Here is a 21,911-nt window from a genome sequence, read left to right as displayed (position 1 = left end):
CTCAGCAGAAGGGGATTCCAAAGCCCCAGGAAGGTGTTGGTTTGACATTTCAGATTCCTCCAAGAGATAATCTGGCTGGTTCAGCCTGAGTCTATAGTGTCTAGCCCTGCAGCCGAATAGTTCTGACTGCCCCACATACGGAGCAGCTCCCGAGGAAGGGGTACTTGTCATCAGCAAGAGCCATCCCAAGTACCTGGCTGCACGTAGGTCTTGATTTGCTGTCTGCCTCCAAAACACTGTGCGACAGTTAGGAGACAGTAACACATACACCAAAAATTAGACTGATTGGAAATGTTGATCACATAGTGCTTACTATGTCAGTTTCTGGTTTTGTACAAAGATTTGTAACTGTCACCTAGCTCATTGAGTACACTGGTTCTCCATGTGCAACCCTCTCCCCGCCACCCCCACCACCACCACTCGCACTGGGGGTGTGCTAACAAGTGTGGTCTCTGGGTGTGTTCGCATAGATGACCTGCCCCACTGTGTCTGGTGTTGGCAGGCAGCAGAAGTGGTGCCTGGAGGGGAGCCCATGGGCTGAATTTATTTCCCTATCCGGACCCCTTCCCCTCTCCCACCCAGCAAGGTAGTGAGAGCTCTGGTAACCACTCAGGCCAGACATAGCTCCAGCGTGTCTTCCTCTGCATAGAGCACTTTAGAAGGCGAGGAAGTGGGATTGATGCTGCCTAACCCTTCACTGCTTTTCACGTTTTTTTTCTAAGTGCAGATCATTGGTCAGCCTTGGTACTTGGGATAAACTTGAAATCCAGGTGTCATCTGTGTGTGGGGAGTGAGAACGGCTGTCTTGTTCTTGGTCTGTGGCACAGAGGCTGGACCAGCCCTGTCTTTTTAAGAGCAGACTATGACTGCATGGATCTTGGTTTAATCGAGAACTCTGACTTTTCAGATTCCGAGAAAATGGCGCAGTATTTGGAGGAGGAACGTCACATGAGAGAGGAGAACCTGAGGCTGCAGAGGAAGCTGCAGAGGGAAATGGAGAGAAGAGAGGCCCTCTGTCGACAGCTCTCCGAGAGCGAGTCCAGCTTAGAGATGGATGATGAAAGGTGCGTGTGTGTCCCACAAACCTCCTGAGAACAACAGCAACAAAAACCAGCCTCCAGCCCCGCTTCACCTCCTATGAGATGTGGTAGGAGATGGCTAGAACGTTTATTTATTGTCATGATGAATGCTGTCACCTCAAAGTGGATGCCGAGAATGGGATAAATGAAGAAGATTGACCATCCTCCTTAAACACAGAAAGATGAAGAAAATGACCTTTGCCAAATCACTGATAGGAGAGAAATGGGGCAGGTCATGTGTAGAGAGGCAGCATCGACATGTGTTGAATTCATCTGATCCTATGTCATGTCTCTTTAGAGCATGGGTGATTGTTATTTAGTTGCTAAGTCATGTCTGACTCTTTAGCGACCCCATGGACTATAGCCTGCCAGGATTCTCTGTTCATTGGATTTCCCAGGCAAGGATACTGGAGTGGGTTGCCATTTCCTTCTCCTGGGAACCTTCCTGACCCAGGGATTGAACCCGCGTCTCCTCCTTTTGCTACTACTGAGCCTCTGGGGAAGCCCTTAGAGTATGGGTGGGAACATCTTAGTTCACAGAAAAGATGAGCAGGCCATGCATGGTACAGCCTGAGAAAGCAAATGTGTCCAGGGGGTGAAAGAATCTGCCAGAGATAGGCGAAAGTTTTTGAAAGCCAGAGGTTTTGCTTTAACACACTTGGTGACTTTTCAGCCTTTCTGCAGCTACTTTTCAAAAACAAAACAAATACATTTATCTGCCCAGGCCTCAATATCAAGACCCCTCATTGTCCCACTGAGAAATGGGTTGGAATAAGAGAGTCATCCTTTGGTTAGCTAGACAGATTTTTCCTTTGCTTCCCTACCCGCCCTCCTGTTCTGTACTTTGAAGAGAGGTGATTGTTAAGACAACCACCATCTGACAGGACTGGGCAGCCAGTCTCTGACCAGGGTCTGCCAACGGCTGTGAAGACTTACACTTACTGTTGACACCAGAGCGCGTTGTTTGAACACAGGTGGCAGTTCTAGCAGATCAGCACTCCACTTCTCTTACTGAACAGATCCAGAGGGCTAACAGGCGTTCTGATTAATTCACTGTGGGCAGTGATCGTGTTATCATTTCATAAAAAATGTATGATTTTTTATAATGAAGATCTACTTTTATCATTTAAAACATTTTAATAAAAATAGACTTAAATCTGTTTTTAAAACTATCTTCCTTGTTTGAGAAGAATGAAAGTGAGTCTTTTTTCCTCAGAAGTTTATATTCTAAAATTATCATCCTTAACTCTGAATTTCACTGATCTGTTTCTGACAGTGTCTCATTCTTCCTGAAATTCTTATCCTCTGAAAACCTTTTTGACCAAGAACATCAGCTAGAATATTAGTTAGCTTACTACTTTATCAACTACCTGAAGAAATGGAGCAGAGTGTGTGTTAATATACACAACACAGGGCCCTGTGCTTGATTGTTTTTTTTAATTGGAGTATAATTGCTGTATATTGTTGTTAGTTTCTACTGTATAGCTAAGTGAATCAGCTGTTTGTATACATATATCCCCTCTTTTTTGAATTTTGAATATGAAGCACTGAAGGACAAGCTCTCTGACTACGGTGACAACACTAAGGCCACTTCAGGCTTCTGGACAAAAATTGTTTTTTCCCCAGAATTGGTATTTACTGCAGAAGGTTTGCCTTGCTTACTTTCTTTTTTTTTTTGACTTGTCCAGTGTACATGGTAGCATCAGGAACGAGGTTTGACTCCTAGCCCCACTCTCCCACTCTTTTTTTATTTAATGTTGGAGGATAGTTGATTTACAATGTTGTATTTGTTTCAGGTATACAGCAAAGTGATTTAGTTACACAAATCCAGATATCTGGGCTTCCCTGGTGACTCAGATGGTAAACAATCTGCCTGCAATGTAGGAGACCTGGGTTCAGTCCCTGGATTAGGAAGATTCTCCTGGAGAAGGGGATGGCTACTCACTCCAGTATTCTTACCTGGAGAATTTCATGGACAGCAGGGCCTGGTGGGCTACAGTCCATGGGATTGCAGAGAGTCAAGACAAGATTGAGCGGCTAACACATATTCATCTATCTATTCTTTTCCATATTCTTTTCCCATATAGGTTAATGTAGAATATTGAATGTAGTTCCCTGTGCTATGCAGTAGGTCCTTGTTACCTTTTTTAGGTTGATTATCAGGAGTCAAGTACAGCTGCCCAATAAAGACGTCTGCTGTCCCTAGTGGGGATAGTATCACATTTGGGAGAAAGAAAATAGACACTTGAGACTTACATATGTTGAATTCCTTAAAGACCAAGAAGTGGTCTTAGTAGCCTTGCTGGCTGCAGAATCACAGGGTGTCTGGTCTCGCAGCGCCATGGTGGGCCACGCTAAGAGAGCAGGGAGAACTGGTGGTGGGTATCTCACTGACAGGTGCACGCCAGACTTGGGAGCCTTGTTTTCTTCGAGTTTACTAAACCTGCATAGAAGTAACTGTGTTCAAGATCCTTATGTGAACTGATTAAACGTCAGGGCTGAGATCGCCTCTAGGGTAGACATGTCTGCACGTGTTCCTTCCTTTGGCTGGAAAGCCTGGGAAGGATCACTTATTAGAGAGTTCCTCAAGCAGAAATTCGCCCTTGTCAGCTCTCTGTGCTTATTCACCAAGTGAGGTCTAATGTGATTTCTAAATCCAGGGAGAAGTCTGACGTGCACTGTGCGACCTGCTGAGGTACTCACCCGAGTGTTTTTTTTTACATCCCGCATTCAAACATGTGACTATTAAGCAAGGCCTGCCTTGTAAACAATTGACATCCACTTCAGGGAACCACGTACCTTTAATTTGATGACATACATCTCAGAGGGCTTGTTTGGCTTGGTCTTTCAAGTAACAATTCACATGTAGCCATTATAGCATTTACATGTAGCCACTGAGCCCCATTGGTAGCTCAGACCTTAAAGAATCTGCCTACAATCTGGGAGACCTGGATGTGATCCCTGGATTGGGAAGGTCCCCCTGGAGAAGGAAATGGCAGCTCACTCTAGTATTCTTGCCTGGAGAATCCCATGGACAGAGGAGCCTGGCAGGAGTCGCAAAGAGTCCGACACGACTGAGCAACTAACCATACACACACACAACACACGCTTACAACATGGAGTGTTGTAAGTCCATGGAGTCGCAAAGAGTCCGACACGACTGAGCAACTAACCATACACACACACAACACACGCTTACAACATGGAGTGTTGTAAGTCCATGGAGTCGCAAAGAGTCCAACATGACTGAGCACTTAACGTACGCACACACAGCACACAGTTACAACATGCTTGTGTCTCGTTCTTGGGACAGGGGGAGTGAACGCCTACGTAACTGTTCTGTGATGGAGAAAAGCCTGGTCCTCTCTGTGATGCTGGTGTCATCAGGCCTCCATCCTGAGTAGAGACGCCCTGGATTCCCTCACCCATGCCCCTGCAGAGAGAGCTGTGCCAGGCAGTGCAGCAGCGTGGCTCTGGCGACTGTTTTGTACATGTGCATCGCTACAGCGACACTTTCTGAACATGCAGGAATTCTACCTCACGATGCGAACGTCTGACATTTTCTCAGGGGAGCTTTCTGAGGAACTGCTGGGATGCAGGCGGTGCTAACCATGTCATCCTGCCTCTTAGGTATTTTAATGAGATGTCTGCACAAGGATTAAGACCTCGCACTGTGTCCAGCCCGATCCCTTACACACCTTCTCCCAGTTCAAGCCGGCCAATATCACCTGGTGAGTATGTGTTCTCAGCTGCTTCTGTGACTCATTTCTGCTGTATTTATTAGGTACCCCTGAATACGTTCCCTCCCAGCATACAAAAAGTCTTGTAAACAGAGAGGGGTCAAGTGTTGTCCAGAAACATTAAAAAAAAATGATCAATACCATCACAACAGAGTCTTTGCTTCAGATTTTTAAGCACAAATATTGTAATGCCAGCTGCTGGTTTTCTTGTTTTTCTGGAACTAAAAAAATGTAATTTAACTCTAAAAAACCTTTGTGAAAAGACTACCTTTGACTATGATTTTGGGTGCCAATGAATTGACAAGAACCTTGGATAGATTTTTCTGAGATGCATTATAGTTTATTATGGGTTCTCTCATTATGTTCTATATTCACCATCTCCTTTTTTATCCTCAAAATAATTAATGCAGGTGTCATATTAAAATTGAGGGAGAAGTGATGTGGCTCTGCTCAAAGGCAGATTTGTCTTCATCTGACCCCAAAAAAACTCTCTCCCCAGGGTCCCTGGCTCTACACCCGCACAGCATGGGACTCTCCGGGCAGGAGGGCAAATTAATGATCCAGCAGGGAAGAAAGAGGAAGGCGGGAGGGAGGGCAGTGAGTGGAGGGAGGGAAGAGAAGGTCGCCGGCCAAGGGCTTGTGTCTTATGACTGAAGTGGCCAGGCTGCTCTTCTGTGCTTGCTGGTAAACAGGTTTTCAACAGAGCTGGGGGAAAAGTTGGGGCGGGGGGGGGGCTGGAGGGGCAGCTTCACGGCAGAATAAAGTAAGGTGATAGCTTAAAAGGGTGGCAGCAATAAAGGTTTTGTGGTCTGGGACAGTGAAACAGCTTCACGTTAGGGTGTCATCTCATTTTGTCAGTTGTAATAACGGGACACCAAGGATGGATGCCCTTCAGGTTGACAGAGGAGAAGTGCTGCAGCCATGCAGGTGGCTGAGGAGAGCAGGAGGCAGAAACGGCTTGGTTCTGTGAATTTAGGATCCAGCCCAGCACTATGCTGCTATGACTTTTTGTAAGACGGGTCACACTTTTTGGTTTTTGTCTGTCTGTTTTTGCCCAAGCCACGTGGCATGCAGAATCTTAGTTCCCTGACTAGGGATCGAACTCATGTCGCCTGCAGTGGAACTGCAGAGTCTTAACCATTGGCCCACCAAGGACATCTCTAGAAGGGTCATTTTTTAAAAGCCCAACACAAAGTGTGGCAACTTTTGTCCACTTGGGGCTGGCACGCTCTCTCCGGCATCTGACAGGGTGAAGAGGGACTGTTTGCAAATCAAAAGGACTTTCTGTTGTGGATCTTCAGCACAATCATCACTTGTCCTTGCCCCAAAGGATGTTCCTGAGTCTGTTTCTCCTGCTCTGCAATGGCCTTGAGATCTTTCCAGAAGCTTCTCTCCTGAGCTGCCTCTCAGGTTTCCCCAAAGAGCATTTGGGTTTCACTACCAGGAGGATAAAGGTTTTCTTTGCTTTCTGATTTATTGATGGGGAAGAAAGTCGTGAGTTAGGAAGAAGCAAGAAAGAGGAAGGCTTTTATATCTCATAATGATGCTGATTCATGTTAAGTATAATTTAATGTTCTCTTTGATTGATTTAAACCTAAATGCATGTGATTTTTAATTCATTAAATGTAGTTTTGTGGTCACTGAAGAAATAAAAAACAAGAGTGAGACCTTGGTTGGGAATATTAACTTCTATGGTAACAAATACTCTGCAAGATTTATTGCACGCATAGAATTTTGGCTTTTGCTGCCCCTGTTGCTATAATGTGGGGCTTCCTTGTATAGACAAGCCAGTTGGTTATCCATTAATACTACATCATAGTAAGTAACAACTAGAGATTTTTTTCTTTTTAAATTTCAGCCAGCTTTAGTGAGAACATTTGTACCATCTTTGAAATTCTAGAATATCATCAAAGTAGATTATAAACTCCTTTTGGCAGTGAAATTACTCCTATTCTCTCTAGTCCATTGCATGCATAATATATGAGCAATATCTGAATTTTTGAGTTTTCTTTTCACTTTATTTTTTAATTGAAAGAATTTGCGATCCTCAATATTATGAATATCTAATCACTTCTTTAGTGGAACTGTGCTGTTTGTATAGTTTTCATTTCCATTTTAAGTATTTTGGCTCTTCTTCCCTTACCATTTCTGGTTAACATTGGCAGTCTTGTATTTTCACTAACTTGTTGGAATATTTTGAGGGCTATCTCACAACTTGATTGAAAGGAACGTTTCCCAGAACTTACAAAAAATTCTTGCTTATATGTGGACTTATACATGTGGATTATATAGAGTATTATTTTTTCCAGCAGATTTTTTGAAGTTGTTCACTATTTTATATAGCCTAAGAAAAAGCCATTCCCAATTAGCACGTTTTCATGTGCCTACATCAGGCATGAGAAATAATGAAGTTTTTAAAAGGATCTATACCACACTAGCAACAAGCATAACTGCTGCCCCTATCTTGGTTTCTAATTCCATTCTCCAGTTAAAAGAACTGAGGCTCTTTGGAGGAATGTATGTTTCTGGAGCCTGGGGTAGGGAATATATGAGATGAATGTGGACATTCCAGTAATGCCAACAAAGTAAGGAGAAGCGCAAAAAACACAAAGATGAGGATAGTTCCAAGAGACGCAGGAGCTAGCTGAAAGGGTTCCCAAAGGCCAAAGCTGGAACATTTGAACGATAAATAGTGTAATAGTAGATTGTAACCCAAACAGAAAACAAATATTCATCAGTTCACACTGATCTAAATAAATAAGTAAATAAACAGGGAGGAGAGATAAATCTCTCATTACAGAGGAATTCCAAATAATTGATGTAGATACTCTATCCTCATGGAAGTGGAACTAGCTCCCTGATCTCTAAATGTGGACTGCAGATGAGGGTTTGCAGAGAATACGGTGTGAGAAGGAAGGGGAAAGAGTACCTTTATATGGAGAAACTTCACAGGTACTGCCTCAGCCAGGAGATCAAGGTCAACATCGACAGTGGTCAGTCATGTTTGTAGCATGTACCCTTGATACGAGGGCTTCCCAGGTGGCACTAGCGGTGAAGAACCCAGCTGCCAATGCAGGAGACATAAGAGATGCAGGTTCAATCCTTGGATCAGGAAGATCCCCTGCAGGAGGGCATGGCAAGCCACTCTGGTATTCTCGCCTGGAGAATCCCATGGACAGAGGAGTCTGGTGGGCTACAGTCCATAGGGTCGCAGAGAATCAGACACAACTGAAGCGACTTAGCACACACACCCTTGATATGATGTGATGAGAAGAGCCCTTTACCTCTGCGGTCTTCCTCCCCAAAGCCCATCACCCCACGTGGAAAATGTCAGACAGCAGCGGGACACTCTCTGATCAGTACACCTTAATACTGATGAGGTCATAACAAACAAGGAAATTTGAGGAACTATCTCAGCCAAGAGGTGCCTAGTGAGACATGACAACTATGCATAGAACATGGTATCCTAAATGGATTCCTGAAACAGGAAGAGGGCAATAGGGAAAACCTCAGGAAATCCAGATAATGTATGAACCTGAGTTAGTAGTAATGTATCAACGATGGTTTATTAGTTGTGACAAAAGTACCACAGTGGCATAAAAAGTTAATAATAGGGAATCTGTTGGAATTCCCCAGCAATCCAGTGGTTAGGACTGCACGCTTTCAATTCCAAGGTCATGGGTTCAGTCCCTGATTGAGGAACTGCTGCTGCTGCTAAGTCGCTTCAGTCGTGTCTGAATCTGTGCAACCCCATAGACGGCAGCCCACCAGGCTCCCCCGTCCCTGGGATTCTCCAGGCACAAAAACTGGAGTGGGTTGCCATTTCCTTCTCCAATGCATGAAAGTGAAAAGTGAAAGTGAAGTTGCTCAGTCGTGTCCGACTCTTAGTGACCCTATGGACTACAGCCTACCAGGCTCCTCTGTCCATGGGATTTTTCAGGCAAGAGTACTGGAGTGGGGTGCTAAGATCCTACAAATCATGTGGTGTGATCAAATAATGATAATACGGAATCCGAGTGTGTGAAGTGCAGAAACTCTCTATACTTATTTTTGCCACTTTTCTGTAAACCAAAAACTATTCTAAAATAAGAACTCTATTTTAAAGCTACTAAATAGATAAGATCACCTACTCATGGAAGGTAGAGGGAGAAGAGAAAAGACCTCCCTTCTGATCCAGAAGTGACTGTAATATTTAGAGGTCATGTATAGAAGGAAACTTGGTGAAGGAGATTGGGAAGTTGCTCCCAGAGATGAGGAAGGAAAACCAGTATCTGATATCACTGAGGTGAAGACAAAGCCTTTCAGCAAGAAGGGAGGGGTCAGCTCTGTCCCTCATTGCCGCAGGGTCAGTTGCAATAAAGAGCAGAGAGTAGCAGTGCATCTGGCAGCACAGAAACGCTGCCTACTGTGGCAAGAGCAGCCTTGATGGAGTGACGAGGACAGAGCCAGATCAGGGAAAGCCAAAGAAGAAATCATATCTCTAGTGCATGAATGTTCACAGAGACGGTGTTTTCATGAATGACTTGTAGAACTAAAATAATCTCCAAAGGAACAGAATCTTCAAACTTTTGCCTTTTGTTTGGTTCTATGGTGGCTGGTTTTGGTTTTTTGTTTTTTTTTTTTTTTCCTTTAGCAGAGGTGTATTAGAGGGAATTTGGGGGCAGTTGGAAGAAGCAGAAATATTCATAAAACCATCCAGAATCCTTACATCCAAAGTCAGTGTTAATATTTTAGTGTTTTCAAGTGTCGATTTTGCTTAGTGGTATTTTGTCATGAATTGCTTTTAATGAATCATTTTTTTAAAATTCACAATCTTGAGCTAGTGGACAATGAAATAAATCTTAAAATTTTTACTCTAGGCAATGCATTTCTGTAGTAGAGCAAGAGCAATTTATTCCAACAATAACTTCGTAAAGCCACAGTATTCTGTTTAGGAGGCATTTTCTATTTAGGATTTTTGGGGGAATTTTATCCTTTATTGTATTTCTGGACCTGAGGGTCAGATGTATGATGATTATAACTTAGGAGAAAAAGAAAATGTGTAAGACTTGGTCTCTGGCCTCTAATGCTTATGAACAACAACAGGGCCTAAGGAAACATAAAAAATAAGATACTATTAATGCAAGGCCAAATATAATGAGTTTTATGTATTTTATATCCCCTAAAATGTTAAGCTGTGGTGCATCCATACTCAATGACATATTACCCAGCACTAAAAAGAAATTAACTTGATATACACAATAACTCGGAAGGATCATAAGGGCATTGTGATGAATGAAAAACTAATCTCAAAGGATTGTATACTGTATAATTTTGTATCTATTAATATAGCATGCTCAAAGTGAGAAAATTACAGTGATGGAAAACAGATCAGTCCTTGCCAGGGGTTAGGATTAAAGAGAGGGCATAACAGTTAAAGGGACAACACAAAGAAGTTTGCTTGTGGTTTTGCAATGATTCTCTGTGCTGATTGTGGTGATAATTACTTGGATCAGCACAAGTGATAAAATTACACCTGTACGTGTACACACACACACACACACACACACACACAAACACACACACACACACACACACAGTGAGTTTGTATCTTAGTCACTTGTTTTGGGCCAATGTCAATTTTCTGTTTTTGACAATGTGCTGTGGTTATATAAGATATCACTGAGGGAAGCTGGGTGAAGTGTAGACAGAGATCCTGTAGTATTTTTGCAACTTCTTATGAATCATAAACTATTTCAAACTAAGAATTTATGATAAAACTAGAAGGTATAAGATAAAATAAACTAATTTCAAAGGAGAGAGAGCTACCAGCTTAGAGAGCTTTTGAGATGAGCCTAGAAGGAGAGGTTGTTGTTGTTCAGTTGCTAAGCTGTGCCCAACTCTTTGTGACCCTGTGGACTGCAGCCCAGGCTTCCCTATCCGTCACTATGTCCCGGAGTTTGCTCAAACTCATGTCCATTGAGTCGGTGATACCCTCCAACCATCTTGTCCTCTGTCATCCCCTTCTGTCTTCAGTCTTTTCCAGCATCAGGGTTTTTTCCAATGAGTCGGCTCTTTACAGCAGGTGACCAAAGTACTGGAGCTTCAGCATCTGTCCTTCCAATGAATATTCAGGATTGATTTCCTTTAGGATTGACTAGTTTGATCACCTTGATGTCCCAGGGATTCTTAAGAGCCTTCTCCAGCACCACAGTTTGAAAACATCAATTCAGGAAGTGGTTAAATATCTGTTTCTTTGGGGAGGAACATTGGGATATATAGGGCTTTTTGTTTTCTTCATTTAATATCCTGAAGTTGCCAAGTTTTCAGTGATGGCTTTTTGTTTGCCTTTATGGCTACAAAAAACACAGTGGTTTTGTCTTGTTATTATTGGTGTATCTTTTGACACTTTCCCTTTTCTTGCATCTGGTTTTTACCCCTTCATTCTATTTTTTCCACTTTACTCTTATTTCTTCTCCTGTCTTCTACTTTTGTATTGTCCCAGTTGTACTCCTCTCAAGCCTTGACTTTTTTTTTTTAGTGGAGATAAGAACACTTAACATGAAATCTATCCTCTTAACACCTTTTTAACTGTTCTGTACAGTATTGTTTAATAGGTACAATGTTGTGCAGCATATCTCTGTAACTTATTCTTCTTATAAAATTGAAACGTTTTATCCATCAAATAATAATTCCCCCATTTCCTCTATCCCCACCCACTGTCAACCACCATCCTGTTCTCTGCTTCTGTGAGTTTGACCTAGATCCTTTATGTATGTATTGTCATGCAGTATCCATCCTTCTGTGACTGGCTTATATTAGTTAACATAATGTCTTCCAGGTTCATCCATGTTCTTTTAAAAGAAAAAAGAATAAAAAGCATTTTCTTCTTTTTGAAGGCTGAATAATATTCCATTGTATGTTTATACCATGTTCTCTTTATCCACTCATCTGTTGATGAACTTTTAGGTTGTTTCTATGTCTTGGCTACTGTGAATAGTGTTGCAATGAACCTGTGGGTGCAAATTTCTTTTCAAGATCCTGTTTTCAATTCTTTTGGATAAATACCCTGAAGTGGGATTGCTAGATCATTTATGGTAGTTCTATTTCTAATTTTTGAGGAAGCTCCATAATGCTTTCCATAGCGTTTGCGCCAATTTACATTCATTCCCATCAGCAGTGCATGGGGTTCCCTTTTCTCCACATCCTTGCCAACCTTTAGAAATGTTTATTTTTATTTTTTATAATAGCTCTCCTAACAGATGTAAGATCATATCCTGTTGTGGTTTTGATTTGCTTTTCACTGATGATTAATGATGTTGAGCATCTTTTCATGTGTCTATTGGCCATCTGTTTGCCTTCTTTGGAAAAGTGTCTGCTGAGGTTCTCTGCCCATTTTTTATCAGGTTATTTGTTTATTTGCTTTTGCATTGGATGAGTTCCTTACATATTTTGGATATTATTCCCTTATCTAATACATGATTTATAAATATTTTCTCCCATTCCATAGGTTACCTTTGTGTCGATTATTTCCTTTGCTGAGCAGAAGCTTTTTAGTATGCTCTAGTCCCATTTGGCTATTTTTGCTTTTGTGGCTGTGTTTTTGGTGTCATATCTAAGAAATCATTGCCAAGACCAATGTCATAAAGCTTTCCCCTGTGTTTTCTTATAGGAGTTTTATGGTTTCGGGTTGTATGTGTGAGTCGTTCATTCATTTTGAGTTGATTTCTGTGTGTGGTGTAAGTTAGGGCTCCAGTTTCATTCTTTTTGCATGTGAATGTCCAATTTCCCAGCACCATTTGTTGACGAGACCACCCTTTTACCATTGAATATTCCTGGCACCTTCGTTGAAATCATCTGACCATTTATGCGTGGACTTATATCTGAACTGTCTTGTCTGTTATAGGGTTTCACTTTTATATCCTTTGTTATCCATCCATCAGGCCATTTGGTGAACCCATCACTCCTCTTATTCGTTTGCATTTTTGTGGATGAATAAGAACTTCTACTTTTTTTTTTATTTTGCCTCAAGGCATGTGGGATCTTAGTTCCCTAACCAGGGATTGAACCTGTGCCCCCTCCATTAGCAGCATGGAGTCTTGACCACTAGACTACCAGGAACTTCCCTATTTTTAAGCCTCCTAGATGCTTAAGACACCAGAGAGTTGAGTCCAGAGTAATACTCACAAGTTGTTGTTATATTTCAGGTCTCTCATATGCAAGTCACACAGTTGGTTTCACGCCACCAACTTCACTGACACGAGCCGGAATGTCTTATTACAATTCCCCAGGTCTTCATGTGCAGCATATGGGAGCATCCCATGGTATCACAGTAAGTATCCATGCAGGAAGCAGCACTTTATGTCTGATGGTGACAGCGACTGATATAGCGACATGGGAGCTGGTATTGATGCCCTTGGAACTTTACCTTTCTTATTCCTTCACTTCATCTTAAACTTCTAGATTTCTCCCAACAATTCAATGCCGCATTCTGGTGTTGAAACTAAAATCCTTCTCAGGAGGCAAAATCTTGACCTTCACTTTCTTTGAAAAATTGCCCTTCATGAAATGTAGTTTGCACTCTGGCCACTGCTGTGATTGAACTCTAGCCAGCTCCTTGCCATAGTGAATTTTTGTTGGTTGCCATCACAACTAAAAGTGTTTATTGTCTGCATCTTCACAGTTCGCTGACCCTCAATATTCTTCCTGAAATTAGATTCATTTCTAGTTTCATCCAGAATTTTCTTTCCTGAAATTAGAAGTAACCTTATATGTATCTGGTTCGGGCCCTACTCAGCCAAGTGTTTTCTTTAGAGCTGGTTATGTAGTTGAATAAGAGGCTTGTTGGAAATGTCACTAATAGAGGTTTGAGAACAGGGTAGAATGGAGGATGTTCCCAGTGAGGGAATCTTGAAAAGAAGAACCCTATTCTTAAAAAAAAAAAAAAAAGGTGTGTAAAGCTGTTTTGCTGGTTTGATGAGCTTTACATAAAAGCAGGAACATTTTTGGTTGAGCCATAGCTTTCAGGATATCGAAAACTTGTTTGAGGGATGGAAGGAACTGGAGACACACAACAGAGAGAAAAAATTTAAGGGAAGGATGTGACAGCTGTTTTTTCATTTTCGGACAGTCTCATTGAAGGACCCAAGTGCAGTCGTTTGGTCAATGCACATTTCATAGTGATTTTGTGTAGCCTTTTCATAGGTGTCAATGCACACTCTTACCTTGTTGAAGTTTTCATGGTGAGTTTGAAAATCACTGGGGACGGACAAGGACATGGCCAGTGCTTTGTCTCCATGGGTCCGCTTCTGGACAGCCTTAGCCCCAAGTCAGGCTGGGTTAGGGGTGAGCCTGTATGCCTGGTCTGACCTGCTGTTCCTGTCCTCTCTACAGAGGCCTTCACCACGGAGAAGCAACAGTCCTGACAAATTCAAACGGCCCACGCCGCCTCCGTCTCCCAACACACAGACCCCTGTCCAGCCGCCGCCACCACCACCTCCGCCACCCATGCAGCCCGCGGTCCCCTCGGCAGCCACCTCGCAGCCTGCCCCCTCGCAACATTCGGTGCACCCCTCCTCCCAGCCTTAACGCATGTGCTTAGTCCAGACCCTACGTGGGGACTCGTTCATACAGTGGAGCCGTCGACTCGCCGCCAAAGGCTTCCTTCCCTGGCATATTCGGATCTGACTTATTTGCACTGAGGTTATCTAGGCTTCACTATTCATTGTGTTGTAAATGTGTGTCGGAAACGCAGCCAGTGTTGTGGGTCTACAACACTAAACAGACGACTTTTTTCCATCGGTGTTCTACTTGAATCTACATGTGCGTCCATTCCCTGGCTGGGACCTCGGCTTTTCGACTCTTTGGTAGTTATGCAGCAGTGTGCAATTTTTCGCTTGGCCCCCAGAGCTTCATTTTCCTGGCTTTTAGGTTTGTAAAATAAAAAGGGATCTCTTTTTTATATTTTTTTCCATGAATTTGCAGAAGATTACTGAGCTGTTGTTACTCTTCCCCACCCCCCACTATAATGGTGTTTACCAAGCATACCAATAATTCAGCACTACAGTTCAGACCTTTGAAAATCTAGCTCTCAGTATAGAACAGAAAGTTAGCTGGATCAGTGCCCAAGATCATGTTTAATATAGCCTTCTAGCAGATACACTTTGTATGGGGTATGTTCAGTATATCTCAACACCCACTTCTCTTGTAAAAAAGGTCACCTAAAGTATTGGCTCACATGGCTGTATCTTTTCCATATACATGGGATGGATAATTATTGTGTATCTAGGTGTGATTCTGTCTTTATCCTTGATGTTAACCTACCCACACTGGCCCCCTCTCCTGTGAGTTGCTAACTACCCACCAGTGGTTGCGATGGCTGATATGAACGTGCCGTGTGATTTCTGCTGCCAAAGGCAGTGTGATTGTAACAAAAACAGCTATTTTGCCTTTCCATTCTTTACTTGTGTTCCCCTAAAATAGAGTTCGAACAGATATTTTAAAGGTGCAAAAATACTATTAGAAAATACTATTTGAAATGAACATTATAGGAATACCTTGGCATAATGGCCACAAAATACTTTATCTCTTAGCAGGAAAGAGCTGTAGAGGCAAGTAGCACATTAGCCTTGAGGACTGCTTATTTTACCCAGTAAAAACAAGTGCAGTGTTCAAAGAAGTATATCCTGAATGCGTTATTTTCATTCATTCAGCACAAATAAATTGTTTGGTTTCACTTAAAGTGGAACACTGTGAGTCACTCTTTTCTTAACACTTGGAACACCTTTATTTTGACTTTTCAACAGTTACTGTTTTGTACTTTGGTAGTAAAGTGATTTTTACCACCTGTGTTTGCATATTTATATATGCTCTGGATGGAAATAACTTACTAGAGAATGTATATTTTATGATGAGAATGTGTATCTGTTGGATATAATCAGAGAACTGAAAATTAATTTATCCGTAATTTTTAAGAGTCCCTGTTTTGTGACTACCACCTCTCATAGCTAGCTCTTTACTGAACACACTCCTAAGTATAAGGAACCGTAACATTGTAGATACTTAATATTGTACAGTAGAGAAACGTCCATTTTTTGCCTTCAAATGCATATTTAAGAGTTACAGAATGAGAAAAAGTCTCGTTGGCTAATAGTGTTTGACTAGCATCTTAAGAACTTGAGAGTAAAAGCAACAATAGGATTTTTTTTTTAGCTCTTTCAGTTTCCACCCCCAAACTGAGAGCATTGCTTCTCAATTGTTTGAAAGAAATCATAAGTCTATATAAATTTTATTTATAATGTGTAATATACATAATCATAGTTCAGTTCTCAAATATGGGGAAGAAGTTTGGCATTTGATTATTGAGGCTTGAGGTTTTTAATTCAGTCCAATGGGGTCCTGTCTAACCTGGGGATTTCACCAATGGCTCACTGTCCCTCCTGACACCTGGCCATTTTGAGGAATTCTGAGAGCAGGCAAACAGGTGTTTCCTGCATGGTACAGTTCTCAGTTTTTCTTATAGGAGAAATATGGTCTGTGTTTACAAGAATTTTCTACAAGATTGTAGGTTTCAGTGCTGTTGGATAGAGGGTCTTGCACTTAAACAAGAGAGAGAGTCTAAAGTGTAATGATCTTCCCTCTGCTTGCTAGCAATTTAGTGATCTCCTGAAAGCACAGAAGTTAAAGCATTGTCCTATGGTGACTGAAAAAGCACTTGGAGGAGCAAACAGTTCTGATAAATGCCTTCTAGAGACAGGTTCTTAACATTCAGATTTCTATAGGAAGGTGATGCCAGTTTCCCTAGACTAGTCATTTCATTGCAAAATAACACACAGCTCCTTCAAACAGCACTTTTTCACTATGAATCTGTTGCCTCTCCCAGTGGACATTCTGGATTGATAGAACAAACACTACTCTTTTGAACTGATGCCGTTTCGGGTCCCGTTTGAGTGTTTTATAACCCTGTGGGGAGCCTGTCACGCTTGGGCGGAACCTGCTAGGGCAGCTCCTTGGCAGTTGTTTAACCCCCAAGGACCCCAGAGATTTCCACCTCAAGCCCACAGAGCCAAAACAAAAGCCTCCTTGCCCACAGGAAGCTGACATACCTGGGGCATGTCTTTTGGGGGCTGAATGCAGTTTCTGCTATTCCTGTTGCCCACCCAGGACTGACTCCCAGAAGCCTTGGAAGGCAGGTGGGAGCCACAGCAGGTTCAATAGCTTCGTTTTCCTGTCTCACTGACAGAGACCCTTGGCTATCACTGTGCTGCTAATAGAATAAGTACTTGTCGCCAGATGACCATGCCTTTTCTACAAAACCAAATTACTTTCCCTAACACCTGATGCCTCTCTGGGCTCTGAACTGCTCTCTGTCATCCAGCATGCTGGCATTCTAGACAGACTTACAGTGATGTGGCAGATGGTGGAAGTATTTAAGATTTGATTTAGCTCACTCCTTTGTTCATTGAAAGGAGTTTGAAATTTTGAGCTCCTGAGAGCCTGACCACAACCATGGAATGAATGTGTGACCAGAATGTGGCTTTGACACCAAGTGCTGCTGCTGCCCCTTTGTAATTGGCTTCTCACTGATTTGACCAGAAATAATGGATAATGTGAATTTTTGTTAACTGTTCAATTGTAGAAAGATAGAATATGTTATCGCCCTTTGTTAGGTAGACATGAACTTTTCCTGCACGAAGCCTTGCTTGTAGAGGATGCCCTTACAATAAGGCAAGAAAAAGCATAGTAATTTGTGCTTGGAGAGCTCACTATTTTTATCTTATCAATACAGAAGAAGTAATTTCTGCATAACTTGATTCTTCTATCTAGTACTTGTATTATAGGTAACCAACACTGATAACTTTGTAGTGATGACTACCAAAGAAATGCATAGTAAAACAACCTTTTATTTCCAAATTACAAAAGAGCCAGCCATTGACGCTGCTATGTGAGTTCCATGCTCAAGAGCCATTGTAAGAGATTAAGGGGTTTTAGGTTTTGGGGTTTTGTTTTGGTTTTGCATTTTTGTTGTTGTTAGGTTTTTTTTTTTTTAAGTTTCTTTCCTTTTTCTTTCTCTCTCTCTTTCTTTTTTCTTTTTTGGATAAAACACACACAGCTGTTAGTATAAAATTATAGGGAGCATGTTCCAGAGTGCTCAGCAGTTGTGGTTAACTGCCAAGCCCTGGTTGCCTCTTGCTAGGCAATGGAAGGAACCTTCTGTTCATGATAGTGTGGATGATGTGTGTGTGCAAGCGTGTGTGTGTGTGCATTCATGCCTTAATTCGGGTTACTGCTCAACTTTAGTTCTTGACCTAGTCTGCACTGTCATCTAGATTGTATTGTACATCTCGATCTGAACTTCATCCTGGCAAAAACAAAGTTGCAGGCACAACAGTTTGAGAATGCATTCTTCCAGCAGAGTGTTGGATCAGGTTGACCCTGAGCCTTCTTTGGACTTTATTTGGAACTAGGCATGGAAAGCAAAAGTGGACTGTCCTAAGGAAAGACATCAACAAGGAAGAGAAGAGAGCCAAGTGCTAGCATGTCTTTGGCCTCTGCGTATCTGTGCACACTGTATGTTGTTCATAATAGCTTGTCTACAACTTGACTAGGTTGGAGTTCTGCTAATAGTGGCAATCTTGACATTTCTTGGTCAGAATTTAGAGAGATGTAAGACTTCCAATTAATGTCTTATTTACTTCTTTATGTTGATTAGCCTTTGATACATGTGCTAAATCAGAAACCTAAATAAAGATAATTTTTTAAAATGAATCTCTTGAGCCTCATACCCTATCTCTTTCTTTCTGGTCTTTGAGTCAGAAAATGAATATTGTCTCCCTGTGGCTCCTGATAGACATTTGTCTTGGATTCTGAATACTGAAGGCTACCTTAGAAAGTGAGCTTAAGAAGAGGAAACAAAAGAGACTGGTACTACTCTGTTTCTTAATCAGGATGCTGGTTATCTGAATGTACTGAGGTTTTGAGAGTACATTGAACTGTGAGTTTATGATCTGTGCACTGTACCATATACATGTTGTATTTCACTTGAAAACCATAAACCTGGAGATTATGAAAAGGAAAGGACAACCACACTCATTCTCAAAATGTTACCTATAAACAATTAGATACATATATATACACACACACACACGTGCTAAGTAGCTTCAGTTGTGTCCGACTCTTTTCGACCCTATGGACTATAGCCTACAAAAGTGATCAGTATACTGCGAGCAAGGATTTGAGTGGGTGTGGCTCCATAGTACCTTTCTCTTCCTCAGGAAGATAAAATTTCTGATCTCAGCAAGAGTGAGGAATGAGGAATCTGCATTGTTCGGCTCCCTGCATTGTAAGTGGAGAGATGGGTATCCTGAGTCCAAGCAGCCTACTCCGTTAGGGAACCTTTGCAGCACTATGAGCACATAACCTCGTTCTGTAATTTCACTACACACACACACACACACACACACACACACACACAAAATATATGTACTCAGTCCCTTCAGTCGTGTCCAACTCTTTGCAACCTCATGAACTATAGCCTTCCAGTCTCCTCTGTCCATAGTATTTTCCTGGCAAGAATACTGGAGTGGGTTGCCATGCCCTCCTCCAGGGGATTTTCCCAATCCAGGGATTGAATCTGTGTCTCTTAAATCTTCTGCATATAAGGTTGGCAGGCAGGTTCTTTACCACTAGCACCACCTGGGAATCCCATATACATGTACACACACATACATAGTCAGGATTGGGAAAATACATTTGGTATATATTCTTAAATCCATCTGTAGGGTTTTCTCTTCCTAGTTGTAGGAAGCATAACTTTAGGATCAGTTCTATGTTTGAGTACCAGTTCCTTCACTGGCTCAGATGATAAAGAATCTGCCTGCAATACAGGAGACTCAAGTTCAATCCCTGGGTTGGGAAGATCCCCTAAAGAAGGAAATGGCTACCCACTTCAGTATTCTTGCCTAGGGACCTATAGTCCACGGGGTTGCAAAGGGTCAGACACGACTGAGTGACTAAGCAAAAATGATAAGTGTTTTCGATTTGATTCGTCATTTGATGAGTTAACAAAAACCTTCTTGTGGAAGTGAGGTTTTAGTTGTAACTTGAAAATATTGACCAAGAAATTACTCAAGACCTCTGAATTCAGGACTTGGCTTCAATTGCCAGCTTAAGTTTTCTAATCTGCATGTTGGAAATAGCCATTCTTACTTCAGGTAGAATTTGAAGAAAATGGGATTTCAAGCAGAGTACTTTAACAACATGTAAGTTATAAAGTTTAAGCTGTATGTGCACTTCTTTTTTTCACATGGGGCGTCTAAAATCAAAATAGTTGGTTTAGAAACTTTTTTGGTGTTTATGTAAAAGTCTATAGGTAAATCTGGGCCCTTTAATGTATAAGCTATTTGAATTAAAAAATACTTGGGGAAATACAGTTGTTTTCAGTGACTAATGTATTAATACAATTCAGACCCAAACTTTTAAACATTTTCCTTAGAAATAGAGGAAGAAGTCAGTGCTTGGTAAATACTTATTGTTAAGTGGCTAAGTCGTGTCCGACTGTTTGTGACCCTGTGGACTGCAGCATACCAGGCTTCCCTGTCCTTCACTCTCCCGGAATTTGCTCAAACTCATGTCTGTTGAGTTGGTGATACCATCCAACCACCTCATCCTCTGCCACTCCCTTCTCCTACTGCCCTCAGTGTTTCCCAGCATTAGGGTCTTTCCCAATGAGTCGGCTCTTCACATCAGGCGGCCAAAGTATTGGAGTGTCAGCTTCAGCATCAGTCTTTCCAATGAATATTCAGGACTGATTTCCTTTACGATTGACTGGTTTGCTGTCCAAAGGACTCTGAAGGTATGGTTTGTGTCAAATGTTTATGTCAACATGAAACATTGAGTTTCTGTCCTTTAAAACTTACCTGTCTTTCATATCTCCCCTAATTCTGTATTACATTGAATTCTTTTGAACTAAATGTATTTAGCTCTTTTTCTAAAGATCTTATTTTCTGATACCCTACTAATGATTGAGTGCAACTTTTAAAGACTACTAATTATCCTAAGGAATTCCCTAGTAGCTCAACCAGTAAAGAATCTGCCTGCAATGCATGAGACCCCGGTTTGATTCCTGGGTCCAGAAGATCCACTGGAGAAGGGATAGGCTATCCACTCCAGTATTCTTGGGCTTCCCCAGTGGCTCAGCTGGTAAAGAATCTGCCTACAATGAGGGAGACCTGGGTTCAATCCCTGAGTTGGGAAGATGCCCTGGAGAAGGAAACAGCTATCCACTCCAGTATTCTGACCTGGAGAATGCCATGGACTAGTTCATGGGGTTGCAAAGAGTTGAACATGACTGAGTGACTCACTTTCAATTAGCCCAAAAAGATCTTAGTCGTTAATCTGAAGATTTTTCATATTAAAAATCAAGAAAGAAAAAAACAGACTCAGAAGTGAAACAGATGATAGAATTAGTAGACAAGAATGTGAATGAAAACAGCCATTATAAACATTCTTCACATGTTCTGGAAGGATTACATGAGCATGATGAAGAAAATGAAACATATAAAAAAGATTCCAATTGAACTTCTAGAGAAAAAAATACAGTATCTGAAATACGTAAAGCAACAAAAACTTGTCTTAACTCTTTTGTGGGGTCGTGTTTGTGCTCTTTAAATGTTCCTTTGAGAGGCAACTGCTGAAATTCAAGTTTAAGTCCAGTTAACCTACTTTTCTTCCACCCCTCTCCCCTGGGATGGCTTTGTCTGGGTGCTGGTTAAATGCTTTGGGGAAATTATTAACCTTGGGAACTACCTGACTACTGCTCTTCATCACTTTAATGCTGGGCATGAAACTTCAGATTTACCATAGTGAGGTGGAGTAAAAAGTGTGCTGTGAGTTCAGATCTGATCTAAATTCAGTTTTCTGGGTTTTGGCTTCCTCACCTGTAAAATAATAATGAGAATGTATTACCAAACCCAAGCTCATGCTTCTTACCAAACAACAGACCAGTGAATCAAGAGACAAGGTGTTGGGGCAAGGAACAGCAACTTTATCTGGAAAGCCAGAAAACTGAGAAGATGGTGGACTCATGTCCCAAACAACCATTTTACCCGAGATA

At 41.7% G+C, this 21,911-nt stretch overlaps 1 protein-coding gene across 1 annotated transcript in view; it reads left to right on the top strand.

The window, feature by feature from the left end:
* CCDC6 (coiled-coil domain containing 6) overlaps nt 1-16,055 on the top strand; it is a 107,396-nt gene extending 91,341 nt beyond the window's left edge. The window contains exons 6-9 of the mRNA XM_065922388.1: nt 908-1,064; nt 4,710-4,810; nt 13,006-13,130; nt 14,192-16,055. Of these exons, the coding sequence (XP_065778460.1) occupies nt 908-1,064; nt 4,710-4,810; nt 13,006-13,130; nt 14,192-14,386 (578 nt within the window). The 3' untranslated portion in view covers nt 14,387-16,055. The remainder of the gene's footprint in view (nt 1-907; nt 1,065-4,709; nt 4,811-13,005; nt 13,131-14,191) is intronic.
* Nucleotides 16,056-21,911: the final 5,856 nt, after the last annotated feature.

The sequence above is a fragment of the Muntiacus reevesi genome, chromosome 2 (assembly GCF_963930625.1).
Source record: "Muntiacus reevesi chromosome 2, mMunRee1.1, whole genome shotgun sequence".
Classification (NCBI taxonomy): domain Eukaryota; kingdom Metazoa; phylum Chordata; class Mammalia; order Artiodactyla; family Cervidae; genus Muntiacus; species Muntiacus reevesi.
Note: the sequence above shows the minus strand (reverse complement) of the source record. Positions and strands in the feature narration are given on the sequence as shown.